The sequence below is a fragment of the Centrocercus urophasianus genome, unplaced genomic scaffold (assembly GCF_019232065.1).
Source record: "Centrocercus urophasianus isolate 14NV4802_14NV808 unplaced genomic scaffold, USGS_Curo_1.0 seq_13, whole genome shotgun sequence".
Lineage (NCBI taxonomy): Eukaryota > Metazoa > Chordata > Aves > Galliformes > Phasianidae > Centrocercus > Centrocercus urophasianus.
The window spans coordinates 1,225,423-1,243,650 of record NW_024884475.1 but is presented as its reverse complement, the minus strand read 5'-3'; the positions used below and the strand labels follow the sequence as shown (position 1 = coordinate 1,243,650).

At 46.9% G+C, this 18,228-nt stretch overlaps 1 protein-coding gene across 1 annotated transcript in view; it reads right to left on the bottom strand.

The window, feature by feature from the left end:
• GFRA4 (GDNF family receptor alpha 4) overlaps positions 1–17,548 on the bottom strand; it is a 69,818-nt gene extending 52,270 nt beyond the window's left edge. Inside the window, exon 1 of the mRNA XM_042812899.1 lies at positions 17,452–17,548. Coding sequence (XP_042668833.1) covers positions 17,452–17,491 — 40 coding nt within the window. The 5' untranslated portion in view covers positions 17,492–17,548. The remainder of the gene's footprint in view (positions 1–17,451) is intronic.
• Positions 17,549–18,228: the final 680 nt, after the last annotated feature.

The window sequence follows — 18,228 nt, the reverse complement described above, 5'->3', positions numbered from 1 at the left end:
TCCTTCCTTCCTTCCTTCCTTCCTTTCTTCCTTCCTTCCTTCCTTCCTGCCTTCCCGCCTTCCTTCCTGCCTGCCTTCCCGCCTTCCTTCCTGCCTCCCTGCCTTCCTCCCTCCCTCCCTCCCTTCTCCCTTCCTCCCTTCCTTTTCTACAAGCCTCAGAAACCTTCAGACCAATCTGCCTAGAGAGCTTTCCTTCAGCATTTCTGTCCCAGAAGCTTTCTGGGTCACTTTCTCAAAGAAACAGCTTCCTGCTATTCCATAAATCATGGAATCACCAAACTGGAGGAGATAATGTCAAGTTTGAAGTGACAGAAGATCTTCTAGGAACCCAATATTGTAATACACTGCAGCCTGCCCTCAGTTGACTGCACAGCTTCTGTGCTGAGGTCTGCTTGGGAAAGTACTCCAGCACAGCTTTGAAAGGGCTGGAAAAAAGGTTGAACTGATGAAGATCCCACTCTCTGCATTAGGCTTTGTCAGGATATGCTTCACTGCTGAGAAAAGCAAAAGGGAAGAAAGCATCAGGGAGAAACAACAAAGAGAAAAGCAAAGAAGAGAACTTGGGACTGGGTAGTTTCTGGCCAACGATTGTTTCTAACAAAGTTTGACTCTATTAATTAATTGAGATGTGCCTTGGAGAGCTGGAGCTGCTGCTCTGCCAGGAAGAAAAAAAATCTCATTTTCTCTGCAAACCTGCTGATTAGACCTGAACACTGAGGTTCACTTCAGCAAGCTATGGGGGCACAGGTGGCCTTCAGGGCCTGTGACACAGCCATTGGGTAGCGATCAGCTGTCATGAGCTGCCAAGGGTGGAGAAGGACAGGAGATCAAAGTGGGACCAAGCTGAATCATAAGCTTTTGATTCAGCTTCCACATGGAACCAAATGGCACATGCTTTCTTTCTCTGTGTGGGCAGAAAATATACACATTTTTCATCAGAGGATCAGGTCATCGGTGTGCGTTGTTGGAGGGTGTGTGGCTGAAATCACACCACAAGGGGTGTGCATCGTGTGCAGGAGCATTCATCATGTGTAGGGGATTTGCAAGGATCTTTTGTTGATAGAACCACGGAATCATAGAATCATAAAATGGCCTGGGTTGAAAAGGACCACAGTGATCATCCAGTTCCAACCCCCTGCTGTGTGCAAGGTCACCAACCAGCAGACCAGGCTGCCCAGAGCCACATCCAGCCTGGCCTTGAATGCCTGCAGGGATGGGGCATCCACATGATAGTTTGCTCTATGGGTTCTTGTAGGACTTGGGTAATGTGCTGGAAAAGGCGGTTTGTGAATCTTTCCAGTCTAAATGCCAATTATGGATCAGTGGGGTGAGGACAAAGCTATCCTTTCCAACTTCGCTTTGTTCCTTGCTTCGACCACAGCATGAAGGAATCAGCAGGCAGTTTTTGTGCTCTCGGTCCTTCCATGAACAAGGTTTCCTGTACTTCTTCATGAACAGCCCTCCCATTGCTACCACAAGGAGTGATGGAGGTCCAGAAGCATCCTGCAGCCCTGCTGACTTGACACCAGTAGCACAACGTGAGGCTTAAACACGGAAATATTGACCCAAGGAACAAGAATTTCAGTAGACAGAGACACATCTCTGTAAGACTAGATGACTCCTGCTTGCTTTTTCTTGCAATCTTCCCTTCCAGACTCTCTGCACATTTTACACGTGAGCAGAAGGAAACTCTCATACAGCTGTTTGATTTTCCTATTATTACATACGTAACTCCTACAGCTTGGAAATTAGGGGCTGTTTTTAGACCAGATAGAGTGAAAACGCTGCAGGCAGCCCTTCTGACTTCTCCTGTGCCAAGAGGTGCAAAGATGCTCAACAGAGCTGGGTGCTGGATAGCACAGGGCTCAGATGTGCAGGAGTAGGAGGTGTTGGGCCAATGCTGGGATTCCCTCATTTACTCTTTCCACTTCTGATACGATTTCAACACATTCGGAAAGAAACCATCCTACTTTTCTGCAGATTCTTCTGCCGTAAGAGGAAAATAATCGAGACTGAAACTACTTCCACTAATTGTCTCACTATTTTAAATCTGAAATGCTGCCAGGTTGCTGCCTGGGAATTGTTCAGACAGCTCTGGTTGCCCTTCTCTTCTGAAGGCCGGGCTCCTTAGTAGGACTTTGGCATAGCAAGCATTCATCTCGCACCTCAAGAGATGTGGTCTGGTCATACAGCCTAACCTGGATAGCCCTCAACTCAATCAAACTGTGATTCCCAAGACGTGCTATCTGCTCACTGAAAATTTTGAGGTCGGTAAAGATTATTATATGTTTTTAAATAGTTATGGTTGAAAGCAGATACTTTCTTCTAAAAGACAAGTGACTCTTATTGGCTTCAGATGAAGGACTTGTTTTTTGCAGAGGAAAGAAATGAGAGGAAATGTTTTCAAGCAGCTTTGTTAAACCTGAGACAAAGCTAGCTCATAAGCCCCTTTTCTTTCCTCAATTATCAGTGGTCCTACAGTGTTGCCTGAAGCCATTTGACTTTGTCTCCAGAAGATGAGGCTACAACAGCCTCAAAAAAAAGCAATCTGCAGAGAATTCATGGTTCTGGGCTCAAATGAAGCAAATTCATGCACTGAATATCTGGTTTGCCTCATAGGACTTCATGAACCTACCTCCTCTTAAGACAACTCTGAGAAGGTCAGTGCCCTAATGTCACGTAGAAATCTCAATATTTTGCAAGATATTGCCCAAGTTCTCATGGCTAGACCATCTGATAATAATCTCATTTAATATGCAAGTGTCCTCTGAATGCTTTGTGATTAGAAATGGTGCAATTTTGGTTATTTACTCAAATCAGTATCTCTTCATCGTCCTTCCTGGTCCCAACATTTCAGTATTCTGCACCAGTGTTTTCCCTCCTCTTTGATGACTCAATCATTTACTCTTCCAGAAATCCCTTCCTTAAGCACTGAGCTTATATTCTGAAGTGCCTGCTTCAGAACTGCGCTTGCTCATGATGAACATGGAAAGCCAAGTATCTGAGAGTGGTTAATGTCAAAAGTGCTTGCCTTTATGCGTGCTGACCCATGCAAACGGTCTCTGGATGCTCTGGTCATCTAGGTGTGAACACATGGATTGGTGTATACTCTGCATGAGGGCACATACATACAGGGAAAGCCAACAGCAGACCAGACAGGAGAAAGGAAGATAAAATCTGTCCTATTGTTTTTTATGAAAAAGCAGGACACCAAACATGGGCCCATCCAAGCAAAGTTTTCTGCTCCATATAGCTGCTGGCTGTTATTTCGATTGTAAATTGGCCTCAGAGTGCCCACAATGCACTGAGAAATAGCTGAGAAATGGTTAACTCTGTTGGGAAGCACTGGAAAGAAATGGAAAACATTTTTGGGGGAAACGAAGGTGAGCCCCTCACTTCTGATTGCAGCTTGGGTTGTATCTGTACCACCAAATGAAACTGGCCAGTACCAGACTAGATAACAGCCCTGGCCCTATTGACCATTTAATATCTACCAATGTGTAGCCATTTCATGCCTGTATGTATGTAACTTCAGATGTGAACATGTTTGAATATTACCACAGTCATGGATTCACATGTATGTGCTCATTGCAAGTCTGCAATCCCAATGGGGAACCCATCTGGTACTAAAAATATGTCAGTGTTTGTGCGTAAATTAAAGTATGACTGCAATAATAGTCAAAAGGGAACCCAAAAGAGAACAGAGAAGATTGATTATGTGCATATTTTAAGTGCTTTGTGTCTGCGAATGTTTATTTGAAAAATAAGAGCACTGACACCACAAATAAAAATAATATAGGGAAATACATCTCTTCTATTATTAAATTATAGATTAAAATAGCAAACGTGGGGGAATATAGAAACATATATCTCTTTGTGGAGGCTTTCTATAACAATCAGCATAAAATAACGTAGCAATACCTGACAGCTTAAATAAAGATAGGAGCCTCAGCTCCTATCTACGCATTTATCTCCTCTGATCCAGACAGGGTAAAGAGGCATAAAAGGCTCACATAATAGCATCTTTTCTGCACACTGCTCCCAAACGATAGGCAGATTTTATACTCGGTTACTCTACATAATGTCAACATTGTTAGAAAACAAAAGCACCATGAAGAATTTTTTTCCCCCCCCCCTTCTCTCTTTTCCACTCTCTTCTTTCATTTCAGATCGTTTACCTTGTGATTTCTGTATAACATGCTATGGGGCAGATGCATGCCTCCGTGCCTTGAGATCAGACCCTGGGTTTGCAAGGCAGCAGCACATGGGACCACGGCAATGAGCAGTGAGGTTCAGACGGGCACACACAAATCATGTGCACAGGAGAGGAGAAAGCACCAGCCAATTCACTTAATCCCTGTCCCTTCCTCACTTCAAGCTGTCGCAATAACTATTGTAGTTGACAGCTATCGACCATTGCATGCCATGCCATTAACCTTTGCCACCCAACACGTCAGATGACGGAGAACGAGGACGCTGTGTGTCACATCTGAGTGGAGCAGCACGTGGGAGGTGCAAGCAGAATCATGGCATGTGCTGAAATGCGTACTGAGGCTGCCAGAACATTGCAGAATCACAGAATGTCCCAAGGTGGAAGGGACCCATTAGGATCATCGAGTCCAGCTCTTAAAACTACATGTTCCCTCTTGTCATGCTTTGCCCAACAAGGAAACATCTTGGGGGACTTTTCCTTGTCCTGGAGGCTTTTGCAGCTTGGCATTATCCTCTGAAGATGACAGAATCACAAAAACAGAATCACAGAATGGCCAGGGCTGGAAGGGACCTCAAGGATCATCAAACTCCAAGCCCTCTGCCACATGCACATCCTCCACATTCAATACTAGACCAATACCAGCCCAGGCTGCCCAGGGCCCAGTCCAACCTGGCCTTGAACACTTTCAGGGTTGGACGGGGCATCCACAGCCTCTCTGGGCAGCTGTTCCAGCACCTCACCACTCTCTCTGTCAAGAACTTCCCCCTGACATCCAACCTAAATCTTCCCTCCCTCAACTTCCAACCATTTCCCCTTGTCCTGCTGTTATCTACCCTTTCACAGGGATGGCTCCCCTCCTGTTTGTAGGCTCCCTTTAGGTACTGAAGGCTGCAATGAGGTCACCCCACAGCCTTCTTTTCTCCAAGCTGAACAAGCCCAGCTCCCTCAGCCTGTCTTCACAGGGGAGATGCTCCAGTCCCCTGATCATCTCTGTGGCTCTCCTCTGGACCCTCTACAACACCTTCCTGTCTTTCTTGTACTGGGGGCTCCATACCTAGACACAGTACTTCAGATGGGGCCTCACAAGAGCAGAGTAGAGGGGGGGTCTGTCAGTCTATGTTCCTCATTTCCCTGTATCAATTCTTGTTACCTTCTGCATCCTGCGTCCTTGGTATGACCAAGGGGTCACCCTGGCAAGTAAATCCATCCTGAAGGAGTTCCTGCAGAGTTCCATCCTAACATCCATCTCTCTGGAAAATGAAGCCCTCCTGAGAATGTGCAGCTGGCACAAAAGAAAGGTACTGCGCATTGAAATTGCCAAGAGAGCTGGTGGATGCCCTGCTCCTGGGGACACTCAGGTCAGGTTGCATGGGGCTCTGAGCACCTCATGGAGCTGTAGGTGTCCCTGTTCACTGAAGGGGAGTGGGACCAGATGGCCTTAAGGGTCCCTGCCAGCTCAAACTGTTCTATAGTCACATCATATTAGCATCCACAGTTATGGTACTACGTCATGGTTAGCTTCCACAGAACCATCCTTCCCCTCTGGCATTTCTCAGCAGCTTTTACCTTCTAGAAGCAGTCCTGGATCTACACAAAGCTCTCAGTTTGCCTTCCCTCACTGGATTTGTGAACTGCATGAACTACTTTTATGTTAACAGGTGCTGGGCTCTCGCCAATCTCACCCAACACTCACCTCGAACCCTGGAAGTCACTTCTTTGGCAATATGCAGATCTGTGTCATGCATCCTACTGCTTAGGTGGAAATAAAACAACAGTTGCTGGAATAAAGCAACAGTATAAAAGGAGTCTGTCAGTGTCATATCAACATTGTTCTCCTCCTAAGACCACTACACAACATAGCTTCATACCAGACATTATGAAGAAAACAGTGTCCCATCTGAAACAAGGACACACATGCACCTTTTCTGCCATGAATTTCACTAACTTCTCCCTCAATGGGCAACTCGAGGAGCTCACTTCTTTTTCCACAGTTGATTTCACATCATTCCATGGGACCTGAACATCTTTGGAGACTGCTATCAAATATCTTTATATATCCACATAATGATACGCATACATATATGTACAAATATGTATAAAACCTAGCTGGGGGGCTCAGAAGTTATTTAAGGTGGACAGGATGATTGATATGTCTACAAGCTTTACTTACTCAGGAAACCACAGGCTGAAGAACAGCATAATTAACTTGTTTACCTTTAGTTGGACCAACTTGTTGGTTTTTACTAGCCTGAAGGCTTTTCTCTGGGGACACCTATATTTGGCTTGTTGATTTGTTATGAGAAGAAGGAGTTCTTGGCACTTGCGTGGGGAGACAGGAAAGAATCTTGGCAGCAGCTACCTGCATTTTTTGGAAAATGCTTAATTTTGAGTCCCAGAATAACAGAAGGTGACAATAAGAATGATTGTCCAAGCCAGTCTTGGAGCTAGTCCATCAGGGAGCTGCATCCAAACTCCTGCCTTCCCCATCTCCATTTTCAAGGAGGACAGGGCCGGATCTGAGGCACTAAAAGCAAGGTTGCTTTAGCAGAGATGAGCAGCAGCCACCTCATCACCCGTTAACAAGATTTGGAGGCTAGCCAAACCTCTTGGTTGTCCCAGATTCACCCACCACTGAGCCACCATCACACAACTATGAAGACCTTTGGCCAAGCAGCACCATTTTTCCAAGATACCTTCAATATGAGTGTAGGATACGGGGGGTGGAGGGAAAAAGGTGGTGAAGGAACTTTGGCCAACCTTCTCTTTCAATCAAATGAGAGGGACCTTGACCTGTCTTCGTCTAGGAGGTTACACAGTCTCCTTGTTTAGCTCACGGATGCACCTATGATGTAGAGATCCAACACAACAGATGTAGCCTTTAATCCTTATGGCCAGAAACTCCAAATGTCCTGAAAAACGGTTGCATCAAGCTTCGTGCGTGGCCCAAACTACAGCCCTTCAATTTCTTTTTCCAGTACAAATGAGAAAGAAAAATAGCTTAGGCATCCTGCTCAGCTTAAAACTTTTTTCTTCCTCTGCTTCACACTGTTGCTCTCTCCCCTCATCCCCTGTCTTAAAGTAGTGTGACTAATCCTCTCCCTCCCCTTGCTCTGTTACCTTGAAGGTATTTATAGAGTGTGATCATGTTCTCTCCTGTGTCTTTCTTCCCTTTTCAACTCTAGATAATTCAAGAAGCCTCAGACTTCTCTCATGTGCCTTATCTTTCATGAGGTCATGCTAACTGCAAGCCAAGGAAAACTTTGGTGATGGAGAGGACACTTCAGAGTTGATAGAGCTATGGAGCTTCTAATGTGTGCATGCACAGCCCCGGCCCCTTGCCAGCACTGTGTGGTCTTGCATGCACCTGCTTGCTTTAGAAATGGGGATTTATCTGTTCCCAATCAAATTAGGCAGCACTATCATTTATTTTGTATTATCTCATGTCATTGACAGTGTTCTGCCTTCTGAGCTGGAAACAGCAGAAAGGAAGATGAATGTGTGGGGCTGAGATTAAGCTTGAAGCACATTTGCTCAACAGCAACTGCAGGATGGGGCTGAGAGACGACCAGTGTCTGGGAGGGAAAGGATGGTCTAAGATAGGTAATTAAACAACTCGAGATGCTCGTCCAGAACTGCCTCATCCATGCTATTAAAATCCCTTCCCCTTCAAAACAGAGCATCCACATGCAAACCACCTGCTGCTAATGGGCCTTGGCTCATGCTGGATCCTGACCCGTGCCCAGGAGATGGCTAGTTGGCCCTGGCCAAAACCATTTCAGGGAACATTTGGCAGTTTAATGGGCTTGAAAACCAAAGTTCAACATCCCCAAAGGCTCCTGGGCACCGTGTGGTTTACAGGTGCTTTCTGGGGAAAGGAATCATAGAATCACAGAATCATAGAATGGTTTGAGTGACTCTTTGGCTGCTCACCCCATCACCAGTTCATCTCTTGAGGAACATCAGCCTTGGTGGTTTAGGAGGGGTACATATGAGCTTAGGACATCTAACATTCAAGGAAAAGGATTAAAACTGCCATCTTGTTTCTCCTTGTAATTCCTGGAGTTGATATAGATCTGCAGAGAGGATAAATGCTCCTCTGGACCCAGCAGCCCCTCTCTGTTGACTAAAGAGGCTCCAGATGAATAGCAGGTAGGATGAAACCCATACCTGCTTTCTGCTGGAACCATCCATGTCTGGAAGTGAGCAGGTGACAGATGAGAAACAGGGTTCATTTATCTCCATGTCCAGTGCCTCTCCAGAAGGAGCAATGTAATAGGAAGCTGGTTTGTTTTTTTTTTTAATAAAAGCAGGTAAAACAGAACAAACACACCCAATACGTTATTTTACTCCTTGATTTTCTTCAGATGGAATTACCCTCAGTAAGTATTTAATTTTCTGTTCTCTTTCTTTTATGGCAGTTCCTGCTATTCCTGATTTGTCAGTGTTGTTTGGAAGCCAAATTGTACCAAAATCCCAGTTTTTTTGCTGTTTTCCAGCCTACTCTACTATCAGAGCCTTTTAGTTTTTGCACCCCAGAGCTGCTCCCTTGTCTCCATGGCACATCACTGAATTCATCTCCTTCTCTTTAGCCATGCACATCTCTAAACCCAACTCACAGTAGGACCACTGATCCCCATGTAGGGGATGCAGGCAGATTTTCAGAGCACATTAGCCAGCAGCTGCACAAGTGCCAAAATAAGAGCTCAGTCGACTGTGTGAGCAGCAGGTGCTGCTGAAAGTCACATTCATTCTGATACAACGGTGAGTAATTTCAGTCCCACTTTGTAGGTAGCCATTCTGCACAACATCCCAGGGCAAACACCACTCTCACCTGCTCCTGCCTCGTGGTAATTTGTCTACCCCCAAAATATCCCTCATTTAGACTGAGTTGCAGCGAGTTTGCATCGTTTCCCAAATGCTGAGAGACACTCAGAAGTAGATGTCATAATTCCTGAGTGTAGGACAGCATTTGCCTTGCAGATTAGGAACTTATGCAGAAGTCCACTGAATTTCTCTTCGTTATTTGCTAGAGCGTTTTTGGTTTGCCTTGGTTCTGTGTTGTTGTTTTCTTTGTTTGTTTCTTTGTTGGTGACAGTGATTTTTGCTGTAGTCCTACCAATTATGATCAATAATTAATTGGTAATGCAATTATATATAAGGAACCCAACTAGAGACCCAGACCCCCTTGAGTCAGGTACTTAATTACCAACAGTCATTCCAGCAGACATTAAGGATTGCCCTGCCTGGGTCTGCAGGAGGAAGAGTGAAGCAATATCAGCAGAGGGAGATAAATTTCCTCAAATCACTCCCACGAGGGTGATCACTTGGAACTGCTTTATGCCATGTGTATGCCTCCGCACACCATGCAGATGGATGGGTCCTCCAGCTGTCAGTTCTCATGCACTTCCCCACCTCCCCAGCATGACTCGTGTCACCATTCACAGGGGGGGGAGTCCAACTCTTATGGCTTTCTCAGTTCCAGAATTGCTTTCAGACCCTTACAAACTTACACTTCCTTCTTCTCAGCTCCTGGGTCCCCTATTAAGGTTCATCTCCAACTCCCTTCCAGCCTTTTCTCCTCTCCTTCCATCTCCAGACCAGAACCATAGAATCATAGAGTCATTCAGGCAGGAAGAACTTCTAAGATCATCAAGTCCAACCCCAACCCACCACCACCATGTCTCTATGTGACACATTTCAATGGTTCTGGAACACCTGCATGGATTGTGATCCCACCACTCCCTGGGCATCCAGTACCAGTGACTGACCACTCTTTGGGAGAAGAAATGTTTCCTAATATCCAACCTGACCCTCCCTTGACACAACTTCAGGTCATTACCTCTTGTCTTAGATCAGCTCTGGTCCATCTCTTCTGTTTTTTATTGCACCTTCTAGTCCATGGGGAGAAGTCTTAAGTTTCAAGTTTAATGCAATTCTTTATCTTTTCCCCTAGAGAACCCCAAAGACAGGCTGGGTCTATGAGAAGGCTGCTCAACTGGGTCTCAGGTCATTTCCATTCCTGTTTCCCTTCAGTTACTAGGGAACTATCACAGAAATGGCACAAACTTGAACCTGGGAAAAACAAGAAGCTCTCTGGGCAGCACAAGTCATGTGAATAAGATTTGTTGATGCCTACAAACCCCAACAAGCCTCAAAGTGATCCTACCATTTTCTAAAGGAGAACCTGCTCCCTCTTTCTTCCTTGAAGTGATCAGATGTTGGCTCAAAGCAAAGCATATATTCCTAATATACAGCTCAATTTCCTCCCTGCAAGGAGAATAACTCTTCCCCATTACATTTAGGGTATCTGTAGGCTGTGACCTTAGTGACTCCTGAGCACTTCTTCCCATACTGGAAGGAAAGCAAAGGCAGTCCAGCCTTGTTGGGTTATGTTCTGTTATAAAAGGAAGAAGCAAAACAAGCCAAAGGGAGAAAAAAAAAGTGAAAAAAAAAGAAAAAAAGAAAAAAAAAGATCTACCATGAAATTGCTATAACTCATGTGTCAAATCCAGGGCATAAATCAACCAACCCTTGAGAGGAGGAGTGTAATTCCTCACCGTGCAGAGGAAACACTTAGGCAAACTCAGCCTTGTCTGAGGTTTTACACAAACAGGTCAAATGGCTTTGATTCATTCCAAGCCCTGTCTAATAACTCAGCATCCTGGTTTGCTCCCCTCTCCATTAGGAGATGGCAAACACAACGTCCTAACCTGCAGCCTTTATTACAGAAGAGTCAGTGTGCATGGATTTATGTTGCCTTGTGACACCTTTTTAAGGTGCCTTGTGCTGTACACACTGAACATCAAAAGAAAACACAGAGAGCAAGAAAAGAAAAAACATGCAGTGCTACAGCAGACTTCTGCCACCTATTTCCAGATTGCAGGTAATGGAGTGAGCTGTATAATATCTGAAAGATTGCTGTGAAGGCTGTCGTGGGGAGATGCATTTTTCTTTGCTCTCATGGAAGTTAAAGCCTCAGAAGAAATACTCAGCCTGTTATTAAGAACTTTTTTATCCAAAGTCACAGAAAGAAGTAGCTCCAAGCAGCTATGAGTTTTCCCTTGGCTTCCCAAGGTGTTGGACTCAATGATCCTTATGGATCCCTTCCAACTTGGCATATTCTATTATTCCATGCCTCCCCCCCCAAGCAGGTCTGAGCTTTTTGGCTGGGAGGAGGGGCAGGTGGGCTGCAAGTCAAGGAAATATGCCTACAACCAGCATCCAGGGTGCTGGTCTGGAGCTCCTGGACACCACTTACAGGTGATGCTGGTGACCAATGGACAGAAAGAAAAAACAAATTGCAAACACAGTGAATCAGTTGCCATCGAAGGGTCCAGTATGAGCAGGAGGAAAAAAGAAGACAAAGCATTCAATAAAGGTTGCCACAGTAAAATAAGATGAGTTGAGAAACTCAAAACCCTTTAAGATTGATTTGACTGCTTATGTAAAACTCTCACGGACAGGACCACATGAACCCTGAATGAGTGGTGGCCCAGACACCAGATTTGCTCCAAAAAACTCACAGCTGTCATCCAAGTACAGGCTCTTTCCCATGAGGCTGTAGCTGCCCTATGTTTCCTTTGCTGTGTTTAATCAAGGATGATGGGATTTCCCAGGTGGCTGCTGCAGAAGCATCAGCCAGCCTTCTTTGATGCAAAACTTGAAGCAAAGGCTGATGACTTCGCAAAGATTGTGCTCCCTCTGTGCCCTGGACTTCCTCCAGAACCTGCCCTGAGCATTTGCTATGCCCAGCTCAGCTCTGAGTCCCAAGAGACCTCAAATCACACAGCCCTGGACTCCCAAACACATTCCTCTTGCAGACAAGCACTTCCTACAGACACCTCCGCTCCTCGTGGGATTTACAGCCATTAGCAGCTAAACTCCTCCAAGGGAGAAGAGACCTGAAACACATGCTCACAGGGCAGCCTGCAAAGCAGCCTCAAGCATGAACCTAGACGAGGGGATAGAGTGCACCCTCAATATGTTTTCTCAGAAGTTTCAGTGTTGAGACTTGACTTGAGTGATGCCCTTTTGCTCACTGCACAAGAAGCAGAGGTGGTGAAAAATAAAAACAAAGCTGAATTGTTTCTCTGGTTGTAGCTCCCAGACCTTTAGCATTTGGACTTAAAGCCCTATAGCCAAAACGTACTGCCATCCCACTGGGGACCAAGAATAGATGGCAGGACTCAGCCATGCGTGAAAGATGAGCAACTTGATCCTACTTTTGGAAGCAGCACCAGAAAACCATTCCTTTCTCCTCGATAAACAGGAACCCATGAACTTAAAACCAACTGCCTGTACTTGCGTGTCAAAATGACCCATGCAACTGTCAGCAGTCGCATAGGGAGCACTGCTAATTGCCCTGTCAAAGCACTCAGCGAGGGCAGGTATCAGAGACAGGTTTTACCAGTTGGGTTCAATAAATCAGAACAACAGCACAACTGTTTTGACTGCATCTTTCATGCAAACAGCTTCCCAGATGGCTTTGGACAGAAAGAGCAACGTGTGCAGCAAGGAGCTGCCTGCGGAGCGAGAGCAGGGATTCGCATGAAGGGAGGTGAAAAATAAGTGACAAGATACAGCCAAGGCAGTCCTGAGCTGGGAAATAAAGATCTAGTCCGATGGGATATAGGAAAACACTTTTTCCCATGAGGACAGTCAGGCAGTCGAGCAGCAGCCCAGAGAGGTTTCTGTGGTCTGCATCTACAGGTATCTAAATCCCAGTTACCCCAACAGCTCCAGTCAGATGGACAAGGAAAGGCTTGAGATGACTGGGCTCTGACTACATCCTAGGTCTTGCATAGATGCCAATCCCAGCAGCAGGGAAATATGTGGCACTGCTGAGCCCCTGAGGCAGATCTTCAGTTGTGGGATACATTCAAAGCCAAGCTTTATGGTTTCCAGAGCAGCCTATCTAGTGGTTGGTAACCCTGCCCAGGGAAGGGGGGTTGGAACTAGATGATCTTTGAGGTCCCTGCCAACCCAAACCACTCTGTGACTCTATGACAGCTTCCTACCTGCATAGCTCACCCAAGATGCTCGGAAATATTCATGAAGACACCAACATTTCTGAACATCAGTCAAAACCTTTACAGCTCAAAGGATGCCAGCTGTGGCATTACTTGTTATTAGACCAAAATCCTGGAGGAGCCACAGGTGATTTGAATACAGTGTGACCTTAAAAGATACTTACTCTTTCTGCACACTCATTTCTATTCCCTGTGGCAATCCCAGGATCTCCTTACCCAGGAGAAATGGTGTTTCCACCTTCTGCAGAGCCATCCTGCTCTCCATACAGCAGTACTGAGTCCAAGGCCAACATCACCTTGACCACCACAACTCCTCCTGGACACACATGGACGCTTGTGAACACACTGGGACACAATCACCCACAGTGACATCATAGATGTGTTTCCTCCTGGTCCATCTCCAGGACCCAATGCCCACCTGTGGTTCCACTTCCCATCCACCTCTTCAATATTATCCTCCTAGCCTTGACTTTCAAATACGATTACAACGGGAGCCCAATCCCAGCACACCTCTATTTAAGCCTTTAAGGCTGTGATAGCCACAAGAGTTGCATGCTGTCCATACAGAGTGATGGGCATGGCTTCCCAGCTCCCTCACTCACCAACACACAGCTCCCAGCATCAGCCCAGCCAGGCTTGAAGTCAGAAGTTATTACCAAAGGGGATTTTGACAGATGTATTTGGAAAAAAACTGGAACAGGACTGAACTGAAGATTGACAAGGACAAGCTTTCTTTTTATTTCTTCCAAGGAAATGTGCCTTGAAATGCATATTTGTGGCACCGAGGGACATGATTTAGTGGTCATGGTGGTGATGGGTTGGGGTTGGACTTGGTGATCTTAGAGATCTTTTCCAACCTTGATCATTTTATGATTCTGTACCCTTCTAATTTTTATTTTTTAGCAAAACTCCCTTAGAATTTGTTCTCTTCCACCTTTGGGCTGAGAAGAAAGGGGTCCATTTTCTTTAAAAAAAAAAAAACAAAAGGAAAATGAAGCCCACTGAATGGAAAAAAAAAAACACGGATGTCTTGGTTGCAACGTTTTTTCATTGAAACGTGACTGGCTTCACCCACAATTAAAGTCATGCTTAAAAATGACCAAATGCAAAGTTATGAAAGTGACAAAACTCAAGCAGAAATGATGAAGAGAATTTCAGGCACAATAGGGACCTTCTGTGAAAACTATCAGAAGAGCAGAGAAGGCATTGCTTTCTCCCAAAACAAGATAAAGCACTGCTTTTAGTGTGAATTACACAGTAACTCACACTAATTATTAGACTTAACTGGTACTAATTTTGACCCTGAAGTAATTATTTTTTTTAGGGCCCAAAGCTCTGCAAAACAAATAAATGTGTTCTGGGTGTGGCAATCTCCTTGCAGAGGAATTTGCACCATGGAGAGAGAAGTTTTGTTTCTTCCCCGTGCCAATAAACAGGCATAAATATCACATTCTTGTTGATGCAAATAATGCACTGCTCCTGTCAGAGCTGACAAAGGCACTAATTTAGGGACTGTTTCCCTCTCTTGTGCACACAGATGCATTTTTGTTGAGATTTTTGCTCTCCCCATGGGATGTGTGCTCTCAAAACGGGTGAAAATCCGCCAGATGATCCCTTGTGTTTGATCACATCTGTGAAGAGGCTGTGGTTAACATATGCCAGGAATGATGCTAACTACCCTGAGCCATAAAACTCCCCAGGTAAACTCAGCTGTTGTCAGAGGAAGACGTCCCAGATGCCATTTGGGATCCCACCCTCCATCCCAATGATCCACTACTGCATAAGGAATGGGCAACGTTCTGGGAGCTGGTCAGAGGTATTGTCTGACATCTTCATAAAATTGATGACATTCTTTGTATTTAATGCTTTCAGGAGGGTGGGTTTTATCATAGAATATATATCTATACACAGTAGAATGGTTTGGGTTGGAAAGGATCTTATAGATCATTGAGTTCCAACCCCTCTACCAAAGGTAGGGTTGCCAACCACTAGATTCACCCTTCATAAAACCTTCCACAGTTACCTGAATATATCTGACCAGTATTCTGCGTGTGGGATTTCCAATCATTGCCACAGACACAAGCAAGTATTAGGGGACACTGAGTCAGCAGTGAATGCCCACAAACCATGGCCCTGTCCCCAGTGATGTGATCTTACATTCTCCTTGCTGCTGGTACTGATATCCTTGTTGCTGCTGGTGAGACAGATCAGGGAGCTGATCTAGATGAAAAGTAGCTGAGAAAGTAAAAATCTCTTCAACTCTATTATTATTTCTTTTCTTTTGTCTGGTTTCCCCTGCGTGCTTGTGCCAATGGGGAGCTGGGTACGAAGTGACAGCAGGAGATCTCCATCTCTGATGGAGATTCTGCCTGGTCCCACTCCAGAGAACCTATTTGCTTCCAGCCCTGCCTCCTTCACCCTGCATCATTTCAAAACAGGGGGGGGGGGGACACAAAAAGGGAGGCATTCCCACTGCAGCCCTCACGGTTTGCAGGATTTTGAAAGCTGGATAGTGCTGTGCTTATAGCTGCAAAGGCTCCACCACCAGCCCAGAACCTCAGCAGTCCCGATCCCCATCACAGATATCTCCACATCTGAACAAGCAGCTCTTGTCCATCCATAACACAAACATCCAGGAAACATCTATAGAGCAGATGGAGGGCTTGGGATGGCATCTGCTGAGATGGCACTGAGCCTGCAAGAGTCCAATGCTAGTCCAGAGGTGGAAAGGTCCTTCTGGAGTCCCTGAGATCAGAATACTATCTGATGGTTTTGCTCTGGTCTGGATGTGAGATGATGGGTGTATCCTTAAATCCTGCCCACTAATCCCAATTGCATTGCTGACAATGGAGAGCTGGCCATTTGCAGAAGCTCTTTTCTCTAACTCGGCTTTCTCTAGAGAAAATCAATCAGCCCACCAGCCAGTCAATCAGGCACTCAATCAGTTACCCACTCAATCTGAACCACATAGAAAAGGGGTCGTGCGGAGACCTGACCTCCCACCCAGATGCTCCACGAGCCTCACAGGAGAGATCTCCACCTCTGTGGCAGCCTGAGACCTTCCCTATCTCAGCTCCAGTCCCTGCAATCAGGAGCTGAACTAATCTGGGTCCTGTCCACATCCCAAATCCACGGAGTGAACCACTCCAGGGCTGGAGACAGCTGCTCTTGGGAGTCGAAACCTCCCACTGTCTGGTGGGACTTGCATGAGTTGCTGCTGGTGACATCTAGTGACAGGGAAAGCAAGCACGAGGAGTCACCTGGAGCTCTGACAAAGCCATCTCCATTGAGCAAAAAAAAAAAAAACAAAACCAAAAACCTACTGTGGTTTTCACCCAGGACGTGGGATGAGAACGCGGATGTTCAAGGTACATACAGGTCGATCAGGATATCCCAACCACTTCCAGTCCTTCTTCCCAACAGCCACTCGAAGAGGACCAGCACATCCCACCCCCTGCCTCTCTGCAGCCTTTCCTGCTTTATTCGAACCCACGTTTTGGGGTTTGCCATCTCAACGAAGCACGGAGCAAGGGGGAAACACACCCTATGAGGAGCTGTCGAGGTTGTAACCAAAGCAATGCGGCTCCCAGCTGTGGCTGCCCGCTGCCGGACACATGGAAACTGCTCAGGGGACTCGGGGACCCCTGAGCATGGCACATGGGAGAGATATGGGTTGTAAGTGGGATGCTCCAAGCACGGATGCAGCGGACTGCATCGCAGCAGATACAGCAGCATCCCACGGGGGACAGCATCTCCCAGCCGTTTTATAGCTCGCATAGGAGTAAAGGGAGGCAGCTGCCGGTGCAAAAAGCCCTGAGGGCACCCAGTTTTGGGAAGGACCTGCGGGAAGACCCGCTGCACAGCTCCACACGTTGCGGGGCTGAGGCTCACGCATTGCCATCACCCTCCAGCACCGAACCCCGACATTTTCCGTCTCCTCCACCACCCGGCGCCGTACTAAATCCTCACCCACCCAACACCTCCCTCTAAGCTTCTCTTCCCCAGCGAGAAGTGCGTTCATTCTCTTCTCTAATTAGCCAATTCCCGCGGCAAACAGAACTATCCGGAGTGACAGTAGCAAAGATCCAGCGCTTGGCTTCAGAGCGAGCACAACAGAAAGCGGGCTGATGCTCCCGGGGTACTGGGAGGGGAAAGATCACCCATACCCGGAGGCTGACAAGCAAACCCCGGCAGAAAGTTGTTACTCACCCAGGAGGATCAGCGTGCAGAAGTAGAGGATGCCCCTCATCCTAACCGCTCGGCACTGCTCGGTTCACACCGACTCGGCACGGCTCGGACCGAGCGGCCCGGCACGGCTCGGCACGGCGACGCCGGAGGATGCGCGGAGGTTGAGCAGGGCGGGAGGAGTCCCCGCCGCCCCGGTCCGGCCCTCCTGGGGTGAGGACTCACGGTTCAGCCCCGCTCCGGCCCCGGGTGTTGCCCGGGCAGCGGGGGGTCCCGCCGGCCGCGCTCCGCCGCATCCCTCCGAGGCAACTGCAAGGAGATGCTCTTCCTTTTTTTTTTTTTTTTTTTTTTTTTCTTTTTTCTTTTCTCTCTCTCTCTCTCCGTATCTATCTACAATTCTTCCCGTATTTATTTTATTCTCTTCTGTAATTATTAGTATTTTTCCCTTTTTTTTTCCCGCTCCCTTTTCAGCAATAAACTTCGGATCGCCCCGACCCCGTACCCGGAGAGCCGGGGCAGCCCTTCGCCGCCTTCCCCGCTCTCCCTCCTCCGCCGCCCCCGCCTCTACCGCGGCCCCGGCCTCGTGGGGAGGGGCTTGGCGGCACGGCCCCGCTCCTCCCCGCCTCCCTGGCCCCTGCTTTGTGGTCCCGGGGGGTTTTTCCCCCAGCCTGGTGGATCTGTGTCTCAGAAAAGACCCTCGGCATCCCAAGGTATTTAATTCCTTCAGCCCTAGGTGTGCTTTCTCCCCTCCCTGCAGCCCATTTTGGGGATCCCGGCGTCCCCGAGCCCCCATCTTAGCAC